Source organism: Lonchura striata, chromosome 16 (genome assembly GCF_046129695.1).
Source record: "Lonchura striata isolate bLonStr1 chromosome 16, bLonStr1.mat, whole genome shotgun sequence".
NCBI lineage: Eukaryota > Metazoa > Chordata > Aves > Passeriformes > Estrildidae > Lonchura > Lonchura striata.
This window is the reverse complement of record NC_134618.1, coordinates 2,645,023-2,664,756: the sequence shown is the minus strand read 5'-3', so window position 1 is coordinate 2,664,756 and position 19,734 is coordinate 2,645,023. Positions and strand designations below refer to the sequence as shown.

Here is a 19,734-nt window from a genome sequence, read left to right as displayed (position 1 = left end):
GGTATTTCAGCATTTATCCAGCTGTAATTGTTCTGCCAAGGCCAAACCACAAAGCTTGTGCAAGGAGGAGTCAATGAATGCCACCTCAAGCCTGGGAGATGGTTGGAGTGATGCTCCTCCAGCTCTGGGTGCCCCTGTGATCCAGAGGGGGGTTCCTTGGTGTCACATGAGCCTGCCCATGTGGCGTGCTCAGTGTGAGGGGCAGGACAGGGGACAAGCCCCTGCAGCACAGCACAATCCGAGCAGGAGCCCAAGCTGAGCCTGGGAATGATGAGTCCTTCTGGCCACTCCTTCCCTCCTCACAGCAGAGCAGTCACTCCCTTGAATTCCATTCCTTTCTCCTTTGCCCTTTTCCAGCTGAATGCACGGCTGTGGCTGATTTCCCACATTGCAGCAAGCCCCTGCCAAGCTCACCCCTCTGCCAGGAGCCTCTACCAGGATTGCCCCTCTCACTACAATTCCCACCTGTCTGGGCACTGGTTTCACTATCCCACCAAAGACAAGAAATCCCTGGAATGAGCGAGCCATGAACAGGACTTTGGCTGGCCCTGTGGAGTGGCAGGACTGAGACCCAGAGGCTGAGAGATAAAATTGAGGAGATTCCTGCCCATCCTCCTCCTGTCCACTTGCACTGCTTTGGATCCATTGGACTGTTGGACAGAAATGAGGCTTTTCTCCCCTCCTGGGCAAAACAAACATCCCCAGGTCGCCCCTCTCCCTTCCCCTGCCCTGCTCACCAGCCTGTGCCCTGGAGTGGATGTTTCCCCACAGGCTTTACCTCCAAGCCCCTCTGCCCCGGGAATGCAGTGGCTGCAGGAGGACATCTGCTCTTTGGGTTTGCTTTAGGTGCTCTTTGGGTTTGCTTTAGGTGCTCTTTGGGTTTGTTTTAGCTGCTCTTTGGGTTTGCTTTAGGTGCTCTTTGGGTTTGCTTTAGCCGCTGTTTTGTTTTCCTCTGTCAGTGCCCTCTGTGCTTTGGGAGCAGCCATGGGAGCTGGGAGAGGGCACACAGGGGGGCTGTGTTTGGCCCCTGCCAGTGCAGAAGCCAAACTGAGCAGCTGAGGATGAGGATCCCCTTGGCCCATAGGACACAAACCCCTCACCAGAAGAGGCCCCTAAAGGGATCACAGCTTGTGGCTCCAGGGCAGCACAGGAGCTCGAGCTCTCAGGCTGTGGGAGAGGGAGCCAGGCTGAGACCACCAAAGAGGGGCCAGACCCCCCTCCCTGTGAGTGTGGAGGGGGCAACTCTGGAGCAAGTCCAGGGAGCCCACGGAGATGTCCCAAGGGCTGGAACCTCTCTGCTCTGGAGCCAGGCTGGGAGAGCTGGGGGTGCTCACCTGCAGAAGAGAAGGCAGCAGGCACACCTTAGAGCCCCTTCCAGGGCCTGAAGGGGCTCCGGGAAAGCTGGAGAGGGACTGGGGACAAGGGATGGAGGGACAGGACACAGGGAATGGCTCCCACTGCCAGAGGGCAGGGATGGATGGGATATTGGGAATTGGGAATTGTTCCCTGGGAGGGTGGGCAGGCCCTGGCACAGGGTGCCCAGAGCAGCTGTGGCTGCCCCTGGATCCCTGGTTGTGTCCAAGGCCGGATTGGAGCAGCCTGGGATGGTGGAAGGTGTCCCTGCCCATGGTAGGGGTGGGATGGGTGGTCTTTGAGGTCCCCTCCAGCACAAACCATTCTGTGACTCTATAAAAACATCCCACTTTAATCCATTCCCTCCCTTCTCCATCCATGAGTGACCCTGCCCTGCTTCCCAGCCAGCAGAGTTCCCCAAGGAGGATCCCGCAGGATCTTTGCAGGCTGAGGGACATCTGTGGTGCTGGCAGGGCTGGGGAACGTGGCTCACTGAAACGGGATTCACTGGAAGCTGGAAGCTGGGAACATGGATGGAGTGCCTAGCTCTGGAAAGATGAGCAAGATGCTTTGTTCAGCACAGGGATTTATTTGTCAGCAATGACAGCAGGGATCCTCCACACCTTCCCATTGGGAATCCCCTGCGACTGGGTTTGGGAGCGGTTCCTCAGCGATGTCACACCAATGCCAAGGGATTCCAGTGAGAGCATCCAGGAGTCCTGGCTACAGGCTCAGCCTGGCACCCACAGCCCCACTGCTGTCCCCATTCCCTGGGGACATGCTGGATGTCACCATGGCTGCCCCCTGCCCCACCAACAATGGAGTGCACACACTTCCCTACCCAAGAACCCGCTGCCTGCCATGAAATGGATGATCACCCACCTGGATGCCCCCAAACTGTAGGTGGCCCTCTTTCTGGATGCCCACCCCAGATCTAGAGGAGGACTCCTGTATGCCCTCCCTCCCTACCTCCCACGTACCCACCCACCTGGACATCTCTCACATCTGGATGTCCCCGAGTCCTGGGTGCTGCCTCTTCTTGGGTGCCCCACACATCTGGAAGTGCCCCATCGATGTGCGCCTCCCATCTGGATGCTTAGCTCATATCTGGATGCCCCCCCAATCCCGGATGATCCCTGGGTGCCCCACACACACGGATGTTCCCCAACCCCGGTCCCCAGTCCAGGACCCCAGTCCCAGTTCCCCAATCCCGGTCCCCAATCCCAGTTCCCCAGTCCCGGTCCCAGTTCTGCAATCCCGGTCCCCCATCCTGGTCCCCAATCCCGGTCCCCAATCCCAGTTCCCAATCCCAGTACCCCTATCCCGGTCCCCAATCCCAGTTCCCCAGTCCCTGTCCCCAGTCCCTGTCCCCAGTCCCGGTCCCCAGTCCCAGTCCCCAATCCCAGTTCCCCAATCCCAGTTCCCCAGTCCCGGTCCCCAATCCCAGTTCTGCAATCCCGGTCCCCAGTCCCAGTTCCCCAGTCGCGGTCCCCAATCCCGGTCCCCAATCCCAGTTCCAGTTCCCCAATCCCAGTTCCCCTATCCCGGTCCCCGGTCCCGGGTGCTTCTCCCCACGGCGGGTGCTCCCCCGCCCGACTCGCCATCCCATCATGCCCCACTTCCCGCAAGGCACGCCGGGAGCTGTAGTCCCCAGCCGTCCGCTGGCCTTCTCAGGGGCGCGTCGGGGCGGGGCGCACCTGATTGACATGCAACTAAGCCTATGGGCGCGGCGGATTTGCGGAGGAGGCGGGGCTGTCTCTGATTGACGCACACTTTAGCCTATGGGAGCGGCGAGAGCGGGCCCGAGGCGCCTCCCGGGCTCGGGCGGACGCGTTGGGTCCGTGAGGCGGGGGCGGCCCTGCCCGGCTGAGGTGGGTGGCGGGACCTGGCGCTGCCCTGGTGCGGTGCTGCGGCCCGGCGGGGCGGAGCGGGCTCGGGGCCCGGCGGGGCGGCGGCGCTTTGTGCGAGTGGGAGGGCGGAGCGCAGCCGTGTCAGCGGCGGGGGCGCTGCGGGGCCGGGCCGGGTCGGGCCCTTCCTCCGCCTTCTCCTCCTCCTCCACCTCCTCCTCCGCCGCAGGTCCCAGCGCGGCCCCGGCGGAAGATGCGCGGCCGGCGGTGAGCGGCGGCGGGGCAGAGGCCGCAGCCCGAGGCTGGCGGGCGGAGGATGCGGGCCGGGCCGCCCCGCCGATGAGAAGCAGGATGGGCACCCAGGGCAGCCCGGTGAAGAGCTACGATTACCTGCTCAAGTTCCTGCTGGTCGGCGACAGCGACGTGGGGAAGGGGGAGATCCTGGAGAGCCTGCAGGACGGCGCCTCCGAGTCCCCCTACGCCTACAGCAACGGTAAGAGGGGCCGGGGGGCCGGGCCGCAGGACCCACATCGCTGTCACAGCCCTGCCGCTGTCACCTCCCCCCGCCATCGCTGTCACCCGCATCTCGCGGGGACCCCGAGGCCGGCACCCCAGCGCCGAGCTGGCGGGCAGGGAGGGGTTGTTTTGCTTTTGCCTTTGTTTTTTTTTTTGGTTTTTTTTTTTTTTTTCATTAACTGGGAGCTCAGCGCGTGGCAGGCAGCTCAGAGGCCTCCTCAGCTCCTTGAAATGCCCGAAATCTGGAGGAGACTGTGGGCAGAGGGGCTGGTGTGTGATGTAATCCCTGGATGCGCAGCCGGACCCTTCCCCAGCGGTCCCGCTCGCAGGGCAAGGCTCGCCTCCCTCTCCCCGGCTGCCACAAGGACCGAGCCGTTCCCAGAGGAAGCAGGAGCTGTAACAAAAGAACTGGAGCCTGATTCCCAGCCCAGCGGCGCTCTGGCTCGGTGGCTGTACCGGGAGCGGCCGGGTTGGCTGATCCACCTCCTGCCAGCGTCGAGGTTCCTAATGGAGCCCATGACAGACCATTAACTACGGTATCGCAAGACCGTAATTAAGAGCCAAGGAGTAGCGCTGTGCATTTCCTGCAGTTACGGTGTAGCACGGCCTGGCGGGGTGCGGGTCCCCCTGTGGGTTTCAATCTGTCATCCGTCCCTCTCCTCCGTGCCCGGTAACATCCCCGAGGGCTCAGACCCTGCATCACCGCTGCAGCCCAGGGCAGGAGCAGGTAGTGCTGAGTTTTGCCTGTATCAGGAACCCGAGGGAATCGGGGGCTCCTTGGTGCTCTGCCCTGGCCAAATTTGGAGCATGCAGAGTGGTGTGGCTCCGACCACGCTCGGTCCTGGGAGCCACCACCAGCTCCCCAGGAGCTGATGTAAGTGCACACCTGCTCCACAGAGATTTACGGGGAGGTGGTGACTCAGAAGTGGAGCTGCCTGTGAAATGGGAGCAGCGCTTCAAGAAGGAAAAGGCTTTGCTATCGTTCATCTCCTCGGGTGTCTGGCTGGACTGGTGTGGTTTGCCTTTGAGTAGGTGCTGGGCACTTCAGAGCTTCTCTGAAGAGAGTTTGTGTTTCTGGAGAACCTGCCTCACCTGGGAGCTGTCGAACTGCTCTATAGGTTTGGTCTTTACTATGCAGAGTGTAGAGGGGTGGCTGTTTTAAGTGAAGTGTTACAGTTGGAATTGTCTCCTGATTGAAGTGAGTTTGAAGCAGACAGGGTAGGAATAAGGAGTGAGTTAAGTGGGGTCTTTGGTATAGGCATGAGACCCAAAGAACAGAGATTTTGGCTATGACTATAGACCTTTTGTCTCAGAACCCACTGTTTTGTAGCAGCTAAATACCAGCATCTTTTTGTTGGAAAAAGAAATCTCAGTGAATAATTTCAGAACCTTCCCTTGTCCTCCATGAGCAATTGAGCCCATTCCTAGTTAGAGAATTAGGTCACATACTGTTGTTTCACAGTAATACGTGCTCTGATAGTCTCTGATTCTGTTGAGTCTGGGAAGTGAAGCACCTTTAGGATAATCAGCTGGAGTGGTTTTGATATCCAAGTGAATTTCATCCTGCTGATGCTGCTGACAGCTTTGGCAGTGGAACTCCCTGTGCCTCCGGCACAGCTGGGACGTGCTGACAGGGCATGCTGCTCCCCTGCCCTGACAGAGACCATCCCCTGAGCAAAGGCTCTTGGATTTTGGGAACAGCTCGAGCCTGGCATCCTCTTTCACACGTACCTAATGCCTTCCCAAAACACCAATGCTGGAATGTTACATGGAGGTTCTATTTGTAAATCTACTTGTAAGCACGTTGTCGTCGTCCTCATCCCCTCCCAGATCCCACAGCCCAATTTTAAAATGAGTGTTGTGTCATTACCACTATTTTGGTCAGTGCAGAAAGCATAACCTGTGTGTGCTTTGGGCTGCTCTTGTGATGGGAACATCTTGTGTGGAGCTCAAGTCCTAGACCTTGTCAGGAAGGGGAGAGAGAGCATTTGCTTTCTCTGTCTTGGTTGGGGTGTGCTGCTGTTACTCTGTTGTGTGGAAACAGTTGTAAGCAGCCAGGTTTTGTGATGCAGCGTGGAAGGGATTGTCCTTCCAGCTCGGGGAAGGCACACCCTTAGAAGTGAAGCTCTCTAAATGTAGCTCTGTATTTTAGCTGCTCTTACCCAGCCTATTAGAAAGGGATTGAGGGATTCCTCTCTGCTCCATGGGCATCTGGATGTTGGATCAGCACACAGCTGAGAGATGAAAAGCCCTTTTCCTGCTGGATTTTAGGTGCAGTAAGCAGCCTCTGCCTGCTCCTGTCCAGTATCGGAGAGCCTGGGATGCAGCGGGAGCTGTGTCTGCCATACAGCACCATTGGTGCTTCTGTCCATCCTGTTCCAGAATCCCTGAACAGCAGTGTCACTTCTCAGCACAGCCTGGGAGCTTGGCACCTCGTTCTAAATTTGGCACATCTTATATTAGCCCCTGCAGTTCCTGTAGTGCATAGCAAGACCTTTCTTTAAATTGCTGGCAAAATAAACCTGCTCTGTGGGAACAGAGGTGATTGTTCCCCTGGTGCAGGAGGAGGTGTGAGCGATGCCCTGACCATTGCTGCACCAAGCTGTGAGGGCACTGAGTATGGGACTTCTAGTGACAAAAAGGTGGCATTTTGAGGAGAAAATTGACGTCCAGTTTCACTTGTGTGTTCCTTACCAGGTTCGTGCTGGATCTATGGAGTATATCAGCCTCCAGGAGCATCAGACAAGCATACTCCCTGTGAAGAGCAGGGAGTGTTGTTTCTGTCCTGTGGCTGGATATTATAACTGATTTGGACTTAGCTTTTGCTTTTTCTTGGCCATCTGCAGAAGACCCTGAATTAAACCTTCCTACTATTGTTTTGACAGGGAGAATATTAATGCTCTTCTGGGCTTCCAATGTTGTCCCAGCTTTCATCCTCCCTTTCCCAAATCTGAAGTTGTGGAGGCAGGATGCTGTTCCTAGAGCCTCACTGCTGCTCTGGACAGCTGGAGGATCTCACCTGGGAACCTAAAATCCTGCATTTTCCCTGAATGCCCTCTGCACTATCAGCTTCTCCCCAGGTGCAGGGAGGGTCTGCTCTCTGCCATGAGCTATGGGGTTACACCAGACTCGAGTGTAATGTACTTTACTTGTGGATATGAGTCCCCTACACAGATCACTTTGGTCTTTAGACAGCTCACTTGGGGTCTGTCCTCATGCATCCCCAAGTACTGAAGCAGGACAGAAATGTGTTGGTCACGGGGTGGTTTGGGACATGGATGTGGGAGCTGCACATGAAAGGAGGGGTGGTGTGCGTGCTGTGCATTAGAGACACGAGGCTGCTCATCACCTGAGGGACCCGTGGCTTTGTCACCACCGTGTCACATCCACTCTCAAATAGCTGGTTATTCATATGCTGAAATGATCTCACCCAGCAGGTTTGTTGGCTTGCTGGAGCAGCCAGCCTCTGAGCTGAGCCCTGGCTGAGTCAGGGCAGCTCTCTGTGCTCGGCCGGCGAGAGGGCTGGCACTGCCCTGTGAGACAGTGCTGGTGCCCCAGGAGCAGGGCCAGGGCTGGGCTCACCACAGGGTGAGGGTGATGTGCTCCCTCCTTACATGATGGAGGGCTTTTTCTGCAGCTGCCATCCCCCTCACCTGCTGCTGTTCCCACAGGAGAGCAGAAATGTGTGTTAGGGAGAGAGTAGAGCATGTTTTGGAGCAGATGGCCTTAACTGGAAAGGGGGTGGATTTTTATTTTTATTTTCCCTGTCCTCAGCTTGTATTAAGAAAGTGATGAAAATGCAGCCAGTGTCCTCACTCTGATCTTGCAAAGAGCATACAAAAGCTGACATGAGATCCCTGCCCTGCACAGAGTTGGTGCTGACACCAGCCCTAATGTGCTGAACCCCAGCACCTCCTTTCAACCCTGCCCCTTGGCTGGGTTTTAGTACCTTTATTCAGGCACCATCCTTAGGTACTGTATATCCCACTGCTATCCAGGCCCAAGACAATCTCAGGGAAAAGACACCTGAAGCTGCTGACAGGTTTTATGGTTCAGGTGAAAACTGGATCTTTCCCAAGAGCTCTTCCCCAATAGCAGAAGTGCAGGAATTCAGCTCCTGGGCAGCAGCAGCAGCAAGCCCACTAGGGCTGGGGTTGCCTGCCAGGAACAGGGGCTGGGACAGTGCAGCTTCCTGCCCTTTCCCTGGCCAGGAGGGGCAGGAGAGGCAGCTGAAGACACTGCCCAGCCCTCGGAGGTGGTCGGTCCCCTCCAGCCGTCACTGTTTGCCGGGGGACTGCTGTTAATTACTGGGTTGTTTATTTGAGTGATCCACGGCTTTGGATGTCTTTTCCCTCTGGTTGTTTCTGTGCAGCTGTCTGTATCTAGAGATTTCTAAGATGTCTCTTTCAAGTCTTCCTTTACAGCAGCTCTTCTCCTGGTATGTCCTGTGACCCCTCAGGCACCAGTTTGCAACCACAAACTGCCTTGGTAGTTCCATGCCAGCCAGGAGATAACCTGTCCCACAGCAGTGTGTACATGCAGGGAATGAAGAGACACTTCGTGTCATCCTCCCTGCTGCCATGGAGGGCATGCGAAGGGATGTTTCCCAGTGCTTCTGCTCCTTGCCTGCTCAGTTTTCAAGACTGACCATGGAGATGGTCTCTCATTTCTGATCTGCAGCCTCTGTGGTGCTGCTGTGTTTGGCTGGAGGTCCTGCTGCACTGGTTCACTTTTCACAGCCTTAAAAAGTCTGTAGCTGAGCAGCTCTGCTCTAAACTTGAATTTGTGTAAGCACAGGACCTCTCCTCATACTGGCTCACCCTCCTGAGCAGACAAGAATTGCTGGGTGACCCTGTGTGCTGTAAAACTTCAAACAGGGCCAGTAGTGATGTAGTGGCACCTCCCAGCCATAGACACGAGAGTTACAGGTGTTGAGCCCAGGTTTCTGATGGCAGCTGAGTGCTCATCCTGGTGCTGCTGCACTGTCAGAGCTCTCTGGCATCAGCTGGGAGGGAAGCCTTGGCTCTGGTGCTGCTTTGCTGCCTCCTTCTCACCTGGCCCGGTCCCACCTGAGTGTCCTGCTCTGCTGGAACAGCACTGTCCCTGTCGGTGGTAGACACCAGCTGGCTGTCCCACTGCTTCAGCTGCTGCACATCCTTGGAAACTGCTCTTTGTTTTCTGACAGGACTGTATTCTTTGGAATAATGTTTGGAATAATGTTTCAGTTTGAGGCTTTAGCGCTCTGATGCAAGGAGGATTGAGGCAAAGTGTTCCAAGTGCAGCCCAGCCATCACGTTCCTGTAGTGGCTGCACAACTGCTGTGCAGGAAATGTTTGAGCAGGACTGCTGCTGGAAACCTCTTTGGATGGCTTGCAGTGTGGTTGTTGCAGCAGTTCCCACTGTCTGCCAGCACTTGCATCAGTGTCCTTCAGTTCACTTCCCTGTCATCAGAGATGCAGAGCTGATCTCAGAGCAGGCAACTCAGAAACAGCTCTAGCATCTCTTATTTCTCCATTGTTTACTACATAACCTTTGTGTGGAAAATAGTTCCAAAGATACAGTGCTGAACCTCCAGCTCTGCTTGTTGTGGGACTAACCAGCTGCAGTTTAAACTTAAATTCCAAAACAAAGCCAACAAACAAAAAAATCCCCATCAAGCCAAAGCCCAACCCCCAGACCGAGTGTCTGGCAGGTTTGGTGTCTCTCTCTAGTCAGGATTAGAGGTACACAACAGTGTAGGTTGTTCTGTGTGCAGAACTTTTGAGGAGGGTTGTGTTTTTGTTGGGGTTTTATAAAGCTGGGGACCTACTCTGCAAAGTTCTGGATTGCACTGCAGAATTCTCACCACCTCTAATCCCTCTATAAAAGCTGTGCTTTTATGGCTGTTAACGTGTTCCAGAGCCCTGAGTGCACAAAGGTGATGTGAGCTGAGCAGTACAAAGCTGAAGTGGGTGGAATGTTCTTCTAATAACTAGGATTAACAGTTTCTCTGTGTTTTTTGTTTGTAAAAAGCAGGCAGGTTTTGCTCTCTCCAGATTCTACATCAACATTGTCCACACCTCTCTTGATGTGGGGGTTTTTGGTTGGTTCAGTATTAAAGCTGCAAAGGAAAGACCATGGAAATTAGTCTCCTCCTCCTTCTCCTCCAGCTTTTGTTTCCAGCTGTTCCCTGGCATGCTTTCCTCTGCAACCTCACTCTCTCAGAACAGCAGAGCATCTTTCCATTGCACTTGAGAATAGTTATGCTCTGAGCTGAGGCTTTGAGCTGTGATTTTATAACCTTGCTGGTTAAAATCTGGTTTTCTTTCCTTTTGCCCCTCACTGTTCCCTGGCACTCCAGCTCGAGCTGTAGAGGAGCATTATGTAATTTCAATTCCTGTGTGATTGCAGGCACTGGAGGAGGAAGGAAGCTCCAATGTGAAAACCTTAAGCTTTGTTTTGCTAAAGGCTTTGCTGTAAGGTGAGACTCAACTGAAAGAAAATTACCCTGGGGCACACAGGCTGGTAACTCAAGGCAAGAAACCTCAATCAGAGAGTCTGTTTGCTTCTGCACAACTTGTAGTAAATAGTAAGGTTGCAACATAGCTTGGAGATTGTTTGTTCCTATAGAGTTTCTATTTGCTGAAAGTATTTTACGTAGCCACAGCTTTTTAGATTTTCTTCCTCTTTTCTACTTCATCTTAGTTTCATTTCCAGCGGCCCATTCTAGAGATCGTTAGATCATTTTAAAACTTTGACACCTGTTCTCCTATAAATATAACACCTGAAATTCTTCATGTCCTGTATGTTCTGTGCAGGACCAGGCATTGAATTGGGACAAAAATCCTCGGGCAATTCAAACATAATATTTGCTGCTTAAACCATCAGTGGTTAAGGAGGAGACAGGCAGAAAGGGGACACTGAAAGGCTGTACTTAAATGTACTTAAGGCAGTTTAACAGAAGGTTCTGAGCTTCTTTGGGGTAACCTTTTGAATAAAATGTAGCACTTAAAAAAAAATCTTTTTTAGGGATTTTAACTTTTTTCCAGCCCAGCTGCTGAGTTCCTGGGTCCATCTGAGGGTTTTACTGTACCATTTGCCTTTCTGTGCAGGTGATTTGCCCTGCTCCTTGCTCAGTCCTAGACACAGAAATTACCCTGCCTTGTTTCCTTTGGTACCAGCTGTAACAGGCCTTTTGCCCATGGTTCTGGAGTGGAGGCCAAGTGGACTGGAGACAGAACTAGATGGAAAAAACCCCAACCAAGCAATGAACAAAGAAAATGCAACAACCCACACCCTCACCCCATTTTTCCCATTGTTTATTTAATCTTAAATCCTTTCTTGTCCCAAGAGTTGTTATTTTTCTTACATTGTCAAACTGCCTGAGTAACTTGGTGGTAACCTCCGTCCAGGAACCTGCAGACCTGTGCTGTGGCACAAGGAGATGAAACTCTGCTGGGTAGATCTCACCTGAGGGCCTTACCTGTGCTACTCATCCTGCCAGCAAATGTGTTTGCTGTGGAACACCTCTGCAGGTTGAGACACACTTGTGTTCTTGTTGGGCTCATCTGTATTAAAAGGCTGAAATTCAATACTTCCATCTATATTAAAAATGTCAAATGCTTTCTTTTCCTTGGTGGCAGCAAAAGTGCTCCAGAGAGGCTGTCAGGGTAGCTGGAGTAAGATCTTTGTCCTATAGGTCAGGGGGGGACCTGGGAGGCTCCAATTTGGGCTTGGAAAACCTGGTTTCAGGCTGGTGAGAGCTGCTGTGAGGCAGCAGAGTTTGTACAGGTGTGTAGTGAGGTGTTGCTGTGCCAACAGGGCCAGTCCATCCTTCAAGGATAAGGAGGGAGAGCTGAGCACACCTGCCATGCACTGTAAGTCAGGTCCCTGGAGATTTGTTGTCATTGGAAACAGCACATGGAAAGGTGAAACCAATGTTAGCAGCCATCCTGGTGCTTCCAACATGCAGCAGCCCTTTCCTGGCTGTGGTTGATGCAGTGAGACCAAACCTGTGAGCCAGAGAAATTCCTGGGGAGTGGAATCTCTGTAGCTGTTCTGGGAACTCTGCAAGTGTCTGCTTAACCTGTCTACACCCAGTTTAAGGGCTACAGCTCTCTTTGGGTGTGGAGCATGGTTCTGGAGATGCTGGTTTTTTTGCTGGCAAAACCTGGAGATGCCAGTGGGGTGTGGATGGGGATCCCAGCCAGCCTCTGCAGGATCCCTGAGCTGATGTGCACCTGAGCCTGGCATGCACCATGCTGGCTGCCCAGGCATAGTGTTGGGATGCCACGAGGGTCTGATGCTACAGAGCAGCATTTCCCTGCACAGTGCCCACTGAAGTGTAACTAAGGAGGGATAGGATATTCAAAGTATTTTGGACAAATACTTGGATTTTTTGGAGTGTTGGGAATTTTTTTCTCTCCAAGCATATCTTGATGTTTGTACGGTCATCCAGCAACAATGCAGACTGTTATGGTGCCCTCTGATTTCCCTCACAGGCTGCCTTTGTTTCTGCATGCAGCTGTGTAGTTTTTATGGAGATCTGAATTGCAAGGCATGAAGAAACTCTTTTGTTTGTTGTCGCTTCTGTGCATAAAATCATTCTTGATTTTCTCCTAAAGCACAAATCCACTTCACATCCCTGATTCTGGACTGACTTTGGACTGTTTCTAGGATTTCCCGGGTGTCTGCTGAAATTGTTGGAGCTTTAGGAACAGATTTGCTCCTGGCTTCAAATGCCATTTTCTGATGCAATTGTCCCCCTTAAGTGGGCCCAGAACAGAGTTGCTCTGTGTGAGGGCCATATAGCTGCTGAAACAGTGCTGGACTTGCAGTAGGCAGTAGACAAGTGAAATCTGCAAATCCGGGCTTCTTAGAGGTCTCCAAATCGATGTTTTCCTTTTGGCTGGTTACAAAACCAAACAAGCAATTATTTGCTGGAGTTCCCCACCTCCAAGCCCTCTCAGCTGGAGATGAAGATGCCTGGGAACTGATGTGAGCAGACTTCTGTGAAAGGCTTCCAGGCTAAATGGAAATCCCTCCCAGCTGAAATGAGGCGTCTGTGAATGAAGGATGGAGTATGTTTTTCAGGGGAAAAACTACAAATCTGGGTAACTACAGATAATTGAAAGGTGTTTGTTCTCTCTCTGTTTCAACAGGTGTGTCTGTACGAGGTGCTTGGCAGCTCGATGGGTTCCTCACAGAGCTGCCAAGAGCTGCAGCAGCTCCCCGGGGCTGGAGGAGCTCTGTGTGGGGCTCCCCTCCTGCCCAAAGCAGCTCTCGCTCCTCTGCTGCGCGCCGGAGTAACGGGAAGCTCCTGTTGCCTCCATCGAGCGGTGCAGCGAGGGTGGATTGAGTGTGAGCTGCCCTGAGCAGGAGGGGATGAAGGCAGGAGCAGGGGGTGGGCGTGGTGCTGCTCTCCTTCATGCCCAGTGGCAACCGAGACCTCTTGATCCTGTTCCCACAGTTCAGCTACGGTTCAGGACGGGATCACAGAGGTAAAATCACATGCTTGCTGACCTTCAGTCCCAGCTCTGCAGGAAGGAGTGGGGCTGTTTTACTGTGATGCTGTTGGGGAACATCTATCATCCTGCTCAAAACCGAGTAGTGACAGATACTGTAAGGTAAACTGTGACACTGAAAGGCACAGACCTGGGATGAATCCACCTATCTTTGGTTGACCCCTGTTGTTGTTGATGATAATTTGTTTCTCTCCCTAAAGAGTAGGTGATTGAATGCATGACTCAAAGGGATGAGCTCATGTGTTTGGAAGGGATTTTTCCCGTGGCTCACAGCTCTGAGCTGACTAGTTAAATTGCTGCTGTTAATGTGCTGCTGTACACACTTTTTAAGGTTGGGTGACTTCATCAGTTGTTATTTGAATAGTTTGAATTCTCTTTTTTCATCTGTTATGTTGATGCCACATTTTGCAACATCTGTTATGTTGTGCCTCATACCACATTTTTTCTGAACAATTCAGTATCACTTACAGATGAGAGACAGTAACTACTCCTCTAAGTTGGGTGGAAGATAATGCACCTGTGGTATCTTCTTACAGATGTCTGTTTTTGAAGTGCTTGTGAAATTAGAGGATCTCAAACCTGCATCTGTGGGTGCATGCATAATCTGGGTGCTGGCCCCAGCAGCTGCTTTCTGCCTGGGATGGCTTTGGAGTTGGATTAGTACACTTGGTTAAACCTGTTTGCTCTGAACATGCTCTCAGCAGCTCCTGGCCACCTGTGATTTCCATGCCCATCTGCTTCGTTTGACTAGAAGTGAAGCAACAAGTCTTCCTCTATCAGCTTTTGCCCACAAACAACCAATTCTGATTGGTGAATCTGCCTTTTTACTCACAGGCTGGTGAGGGCTTGTAAAAAAAGAAAACAACAAAACCCCAAACTAAGACATTTTAATCCACACTTACAATTTGTCCTGGCTTTGTATTCTGCTCTTGGAGCAATGTCCTGGGTTGGCTAGATAATGCTTGGTCACTGGCCTCAGTTGCTGTAGGTGACATTTCATGACCATTCCCACCATAAGCAGTTCTTAAACAAAAAGGTGCAGGATGTGGGGTGTGGTGAGAGGGAGCAGTGAACCTGAACCTAGTGTGGGGGGTGTTCCACCGTTGTCTTGTGGAATATGGTTCTGCCAGAAAATGAGTCCCAGGGGATCATTGCCCACTTTGGTGTGAGGGAGAGGCTGTGGAGAAGCTGGTGAGGTTGTGTGGCCCTGGCTGTGTGGCAGGAACATGCTGTGGAGCTGCTCCGAGGCCTCACCTTGTGTAATGCTCCCAGCACAGCCCCAAAGCTGGGCACTGGAGAGGCTCTGCTGGAAACTGCCTGTGAGTAACACTCTGTGGCTGGGGGGCTGTTTTACCCTGAAATAACCTCACCCAGAGGGTGTTGGTTCAGAGCTGCTCTGAGCTCTTCTGCCAGTGGCTGTGCTGTCCAGATTCCTGCTATGAGCCCCATGTTTGAGTGTGGTTTGCTTGTGGAGGTCGTCTGGAGGCTTTGCCTTGGTTTTGGGATGAGGTTTTTGCATGCTGAGGACTGGAAGTGGCAGTGATGTTCTTACTCCATAGTTGATCTGCCAGCAGATCTGGAGCTATTACACTCAACTTTTGGCCTCAGTTTTGTGACCTCCCAGCACTTCTCCCTTCTTTATTCTCTTGGACTTGTTGAGGATGGGACTTGGCTGCCTGTTGCTGCTTCTGCATTTTCTTCATACTCAGCAGGGATGAGGGTGTCTGGCCACTGGCTATTCTCCCCCCACAGTGGTTCCAGCTTTCAGGAGCATCTGGGCAGCCCCAGGTGGTGCCTGCACACACAGGGGCAAGGCTTTCTGTGCCCCAGCCACATCAGTCATGACTTAGAAAGGTGTGGGTCTTCTTGGGAAAGGACTAGTAACAGCTTGGAAATGTCTGGTAACATCTCTGACACCCAGAAATTTGGTAGAATAAACAGGTAGCCTTTGGACACTGCTCGGGTATCACTGGCATTTGGTATAAATGAATTTCTGCATTAATGGCCTTAGGCTGGACTTAGCAGAGCACAGAAGGGCTCCAGTTCCAGCACTGGAGAAGGGGCAGCCTCTGCACTCTGTGCAGCACAGATTATTTTTTCCTTTTTTAATCCAGGAGGAAGGTTGGCACGGGCCCATTGGAGGGAGAGGGAGGGACCTTTCAGCAGCTCACATCTTGCATGCACACCAGTAAGATGACAGGTGGTTTATGTGACATAAAACATGCTGGTATGTTCCCAAAGGTGTGGCTGGGGGAGCCTGAGTGACACCCAGCTAGGCTCTGCCAAACCTGCAAGAGGACTCAGAGAAGGGGACACCCTGACCAGACCCCTCATGGGGACCCCTGGCTGGAAGGGACAGCCCTGTCACACATAATTTATGCTCTCACAAAAATTCACAATTGCTGTGGTGTTCTTGTCATCCACAGCATTGGCTAAACTGTTGATAAGGTTTAAAACCAAATTTACCCATCCCTGCTTAGTCACAGCTCCTAGAGTCCTTGGTGCTGAGAAGCTTCACCACAGATTAATCCTCAGTATTTTCGTTTTGCAAACACACAATAAAGGATTTGCAGTCCATTGACCCACTCTAAAGTGTTCCTAGGTGCTTATCTACCTTTGTGACAGTGAGAACATGACTTTAAGCCCAGCTGCACACTGAGTGATTGTGGCTTTGATCCTTCCCTGTATAGTAAGGAAGGATTGTCACAGCACAGGCTACAAATTCCTGGCTGGGTACTCTTGGTGTTGGCCTGTTTTATAATCATGACATGTCTTTGAATCTGTCAGCTCCTTGCTCTCAGAGCTCTGCATCCCTTTCTCCCAAGGCTCCTCTCTGGTGCCACGAAGCACAACCAGCCCTTCACAGCTGGTTACTCAAGTTCTGTGAAATCTCAGCAAATTAAGTATTTAATGTGTATTTATGTTTTCTTTCCAGCCCTGTGCTCTTCCCTCTTCCCAGCAGCCAGAGGTCAGTGTGGCACTAAACCTACAAACCTTTAGCAAGGCCTTTTAAGAGCCCCAGACCTTCTGCACTCAGCAGAGCTGATGACCTGTGAGCAAAGAGAGGAGGCTGAGGGTGTTTGGGGGAAAATGCAACTTTTTCAGTTAGACATTTGTGGTGTGGTGGCTTCAGCTGCACTAATGACAATCACAGTCAAAGTCCATCACCAGGCTGGCTGGGTGAGGCACTGTGGTGACACTGAGTCTTTCTGGTGGCTTCTGGGCCAGTCTGAAGGTTTCCCAGTTGAGCATTTCTGTAGGGCTGCTACAGACCTGTCACAGCTCACCTTTAGCCCTCTTCTGAATGCTCAGATGCCATCAAGAGTTGCATAATGCAGCCACTCTGACTTAATTATGTCTGTAGATAAAAGGAACAATCCACTGAATTGCAGCATTAGTCAGGTAACAAAAGTCCACTCAGTTTATCTTATTTCTTATTTATATGATGTATTGAGTAAAGGTTTGGCCTTGCTTCACCATCGTTGTACACTTCCAATTTTGCCTGTTGACCTTGTGTATCACTTTGCAAGTAGGTTGGTTATCTTCTTTTGAATTATAAATAAATGAAACCAAATTTAATTTTTAAAAGGAGGAAAAAAAAAGATGAGGTTGCATTATATAGCATGTGTCTGTAAGCTGGGGGAACTGAGTTTTAATGACGTTAAAATGATGTGCACTGATATTTTTTTTGTGGGTCGACTAAAAGCGAGGTGGATTCCAAGCTCCCACAAGCAGAATCATTCATGCAAGAAATTAGGTGGAAAAAGCATCTTTGGCCAATCTGACTCACTCAAACTAGAAATGACTGCAAGTGACAAGGAGTCTCTCTCAGAAGGAAAGCAAGCTTTAAGTCTTAAAACTATATCAATGTTTCACTTGAGTACATTGACTTATTTTTATTACTTTTTAATTTTTTTCCTTTGGAAAGAGATTTTTGAGCATCACCTGGAATGTCTTCTGGCCCAGATTAGTGAACAGATTATGTTCTTCTTAGAGACAATGCAGATGCATGCTGGAGATGGTGCTGGCAGGTTTTGGGGAAGGTCTCAGGAAAACCTGCTGATGGCTTGGTTAATGTGGGATGAGCCCTTCATCCCTGTCGTGAGGCAAGTCCTGATGTCTGTGTAGGTGCAGGAATTGTTAGTTGGGCCTTGGATCATTAGAGCATCCCTGGAAGAGGACACTTGACTTGGACCAATAACCAAAGAAGCAGTGCTGGCTCTGGCATTACCACAGGAGCTGGAATCACCCTCCCCCCCGTGCAGTGGGGATTGCCTTGGAAAGCTAAAGGAGGAAAGAGGCACATGCTGCTCTTATGTTTTGCTCAAACCTGCCTTTATAAGGGGAGGTGCCCTTCTGGTCCCCACCCAGGTGTTAGGGCAGAGTCACCTGGTGAGTGTGCAGCTGCAAACTTGTCTCCTTTTCTCTGAAACAAAGACCCACACAAAACCCAGAGGCCACTATGTTTCAGTAGTAAATATTTATAGAGCTTTGTTCACTTGAGCTATTTAAAACAATTTTTCCTAAAAGATCAACCTGTTTAAAGGGAGAGCATGAAATCTCCCTTGTATTTCTCCCTTTTCCAGTGTGACTTCCAGATCCATGTACCTGCTTGGCTGCTGCCTCCTCTGCTGCTCATGCAGGTGCAGAGCAGAAGCTTGACAGACTGGACATACATTAATGGCTTGTGTCCGAGCCATTAATTCTCAGGGGGAAAGAGCCCGATACAAAGTAGTAAAAAGTGCTGGGTAAAAGTTACCATTTCTCTTGGAGGGGTTTTACTCATCCTATTCACATCAAGTGTCATCATTTGGGAGAAAGCTTTAGGTAAGCTCAGGTTGGGTGTGGAGTTTTCAGGTGACACTGATGGGAAGTGTGTTGTGCTTGGCATGAGTAATTTGGAAGAGATCAGAGTTTCATATAACACATCCCATGGGTTCCCATGGGAAAATTACTTGCTTTTTTAGGTTTTCCTTATAGCAACTGGCAAAAGAGAAAAGTTTGGGATTCCCCGGAGCCTTGCCCAGGAGCATGAAACCCAGCTCTGTGGAGAATCAGGTGTCCGACATCAGCCTTGGTACAGCAGATCCCTCTGTGCCAGGTTGGCTCTCTGCTCTGGGAATGGGGCTGGGGATGGCATCAGCATAAGCAGGAGTCTAAAACAGGGCTGGAAAAATAACACAGGAGTCTGCCTGAATGCTAAATCCCAGAGAACAGCCCCGACTTGTTCTCTGAGCCTCATTTGCTTTGTTGCATCATGGTAATATTGGTCCAGAAAGAGATCAGTTGATCTAAAATAGGCTTTAAAGCAGAGTGTTTTCTTTTTCCCCAGCACTGCTGCTGCAGGGCCAGGCAGGGCCGGTTCTCTGGGCTGTGTGTGCTGCAGGAGGGGCTTGGCTGCAGGAGCACCCCGTGGTGGGCTTGGTCTCTGCCTGTCAGGGGCATGGGATCAGAGGCACTCAGGCAGAGCAGCGTCTGTCCCGACATAAGCTGTGCTTGGCTGTGAGCAGAGGTGATGCTCAGGTAGGGGAAACCTTGTCACCTGCAGAAAGGAAGTTCTAAAAACTTCCCTTAGCTTGTATCTGAACTGCCTGAAATGTAAAGGTGGAGGGGCAGCCCTGGCCATGCACTGCCACATTGCCAGCAGCCTCATTGCAGAGGTGGCATCTAGTGGCTGCTGTGACCCTCTGTCCCCAGATTTCTGGAGACAGAGGGGAGCCAAGGCTGAGCCTTGAGCTGCAGGCTGGGCCTGGGAAAGAGAGCTTGGCTGCTCAGCTTCCCTGAGAGCTGTAAATGGGTGAGTGCCTTGGGCTGCAGCTCAGGACATGGTTGTGTTACTGGGACTGAAATATAAGAGGCCAGTACTGGTGTTCACCACCATGGTGAGTCCCATGATTTTGAGGGCACCTCTAAATTGATGAAGATTTTGTCTCACCAGTGAGCCATGGGAGAGCTGTGCTTGTGAACTGCAGCCTAGTCAGTGCCAACCAGCTAAAACAACAGGCCAAATCCAGGGAGTGCCTTTGAGCTGTCCTGATGCATTGTGCGTTTATGAAAAAGGGAAGCTGAAATTTTCTCCAAAACATTGCAGTTGTACAGGTTTTTGTCTTTCATGAATGAGCTTGTAGGCAGAGTTTGCTCCAAAACCTTTTGTAAATTCAGTCCTAGTCTCAGTTTGGGTGCTTGCACGTTAAAACATGTAGCACTTCGTTCAGCCCATTACCAGATATCAGCTTGCTTTTAACTGGAGTGTGTGTGACCTCCTTGGGCCAGTGTATATAATGCCCAAAGACTGCTGTCCCTCTGGATTAAAGTGTGTGGTGTAGTTTTAGATGAACATGGATTATTTAAAGCATTTCTCTGGTGACCAAGTCATGAGTTCTGAGGACAGGGAGCCCATCTTCCTCTGGGGATGTAGGCTGGGCAGTTAGTGGGCAAGGAGCATAATGAAGACATCTACATATTTGACATTTCCATTAACAAGTTTCCTTCTCTTCCCAGTTAAGCTGAACCTC

General features: G+C 51.4%; 1 protein-coding gene across 1 annotated transcript in view; it reads left to right on the top strand.

The window, feature by feature from the left end:
* The first annotated feature begins 3,447 nt into the window (after positions 1 to 3,447).
* Positions 3,448 to 19,734, top strand: part of RAB40C (RAB40C, member RAS oncogene family) — a 36,444-nt gene continuing 20,157 nt past the window's right edge. Inside the window, exon 1 of the mRNA XM_021529651.3 lies at positions 3,448 to 3,693. Within this exon, the coding sequence (XP_021385326.2) occupies positions 3,540 to 3,693 (154 nt within the window). The 5' untranslated portion in view covers positions 3,448 to 3,539. The remainder of the gene's footprint in view (positions 3,694 to 19,734) is intronic.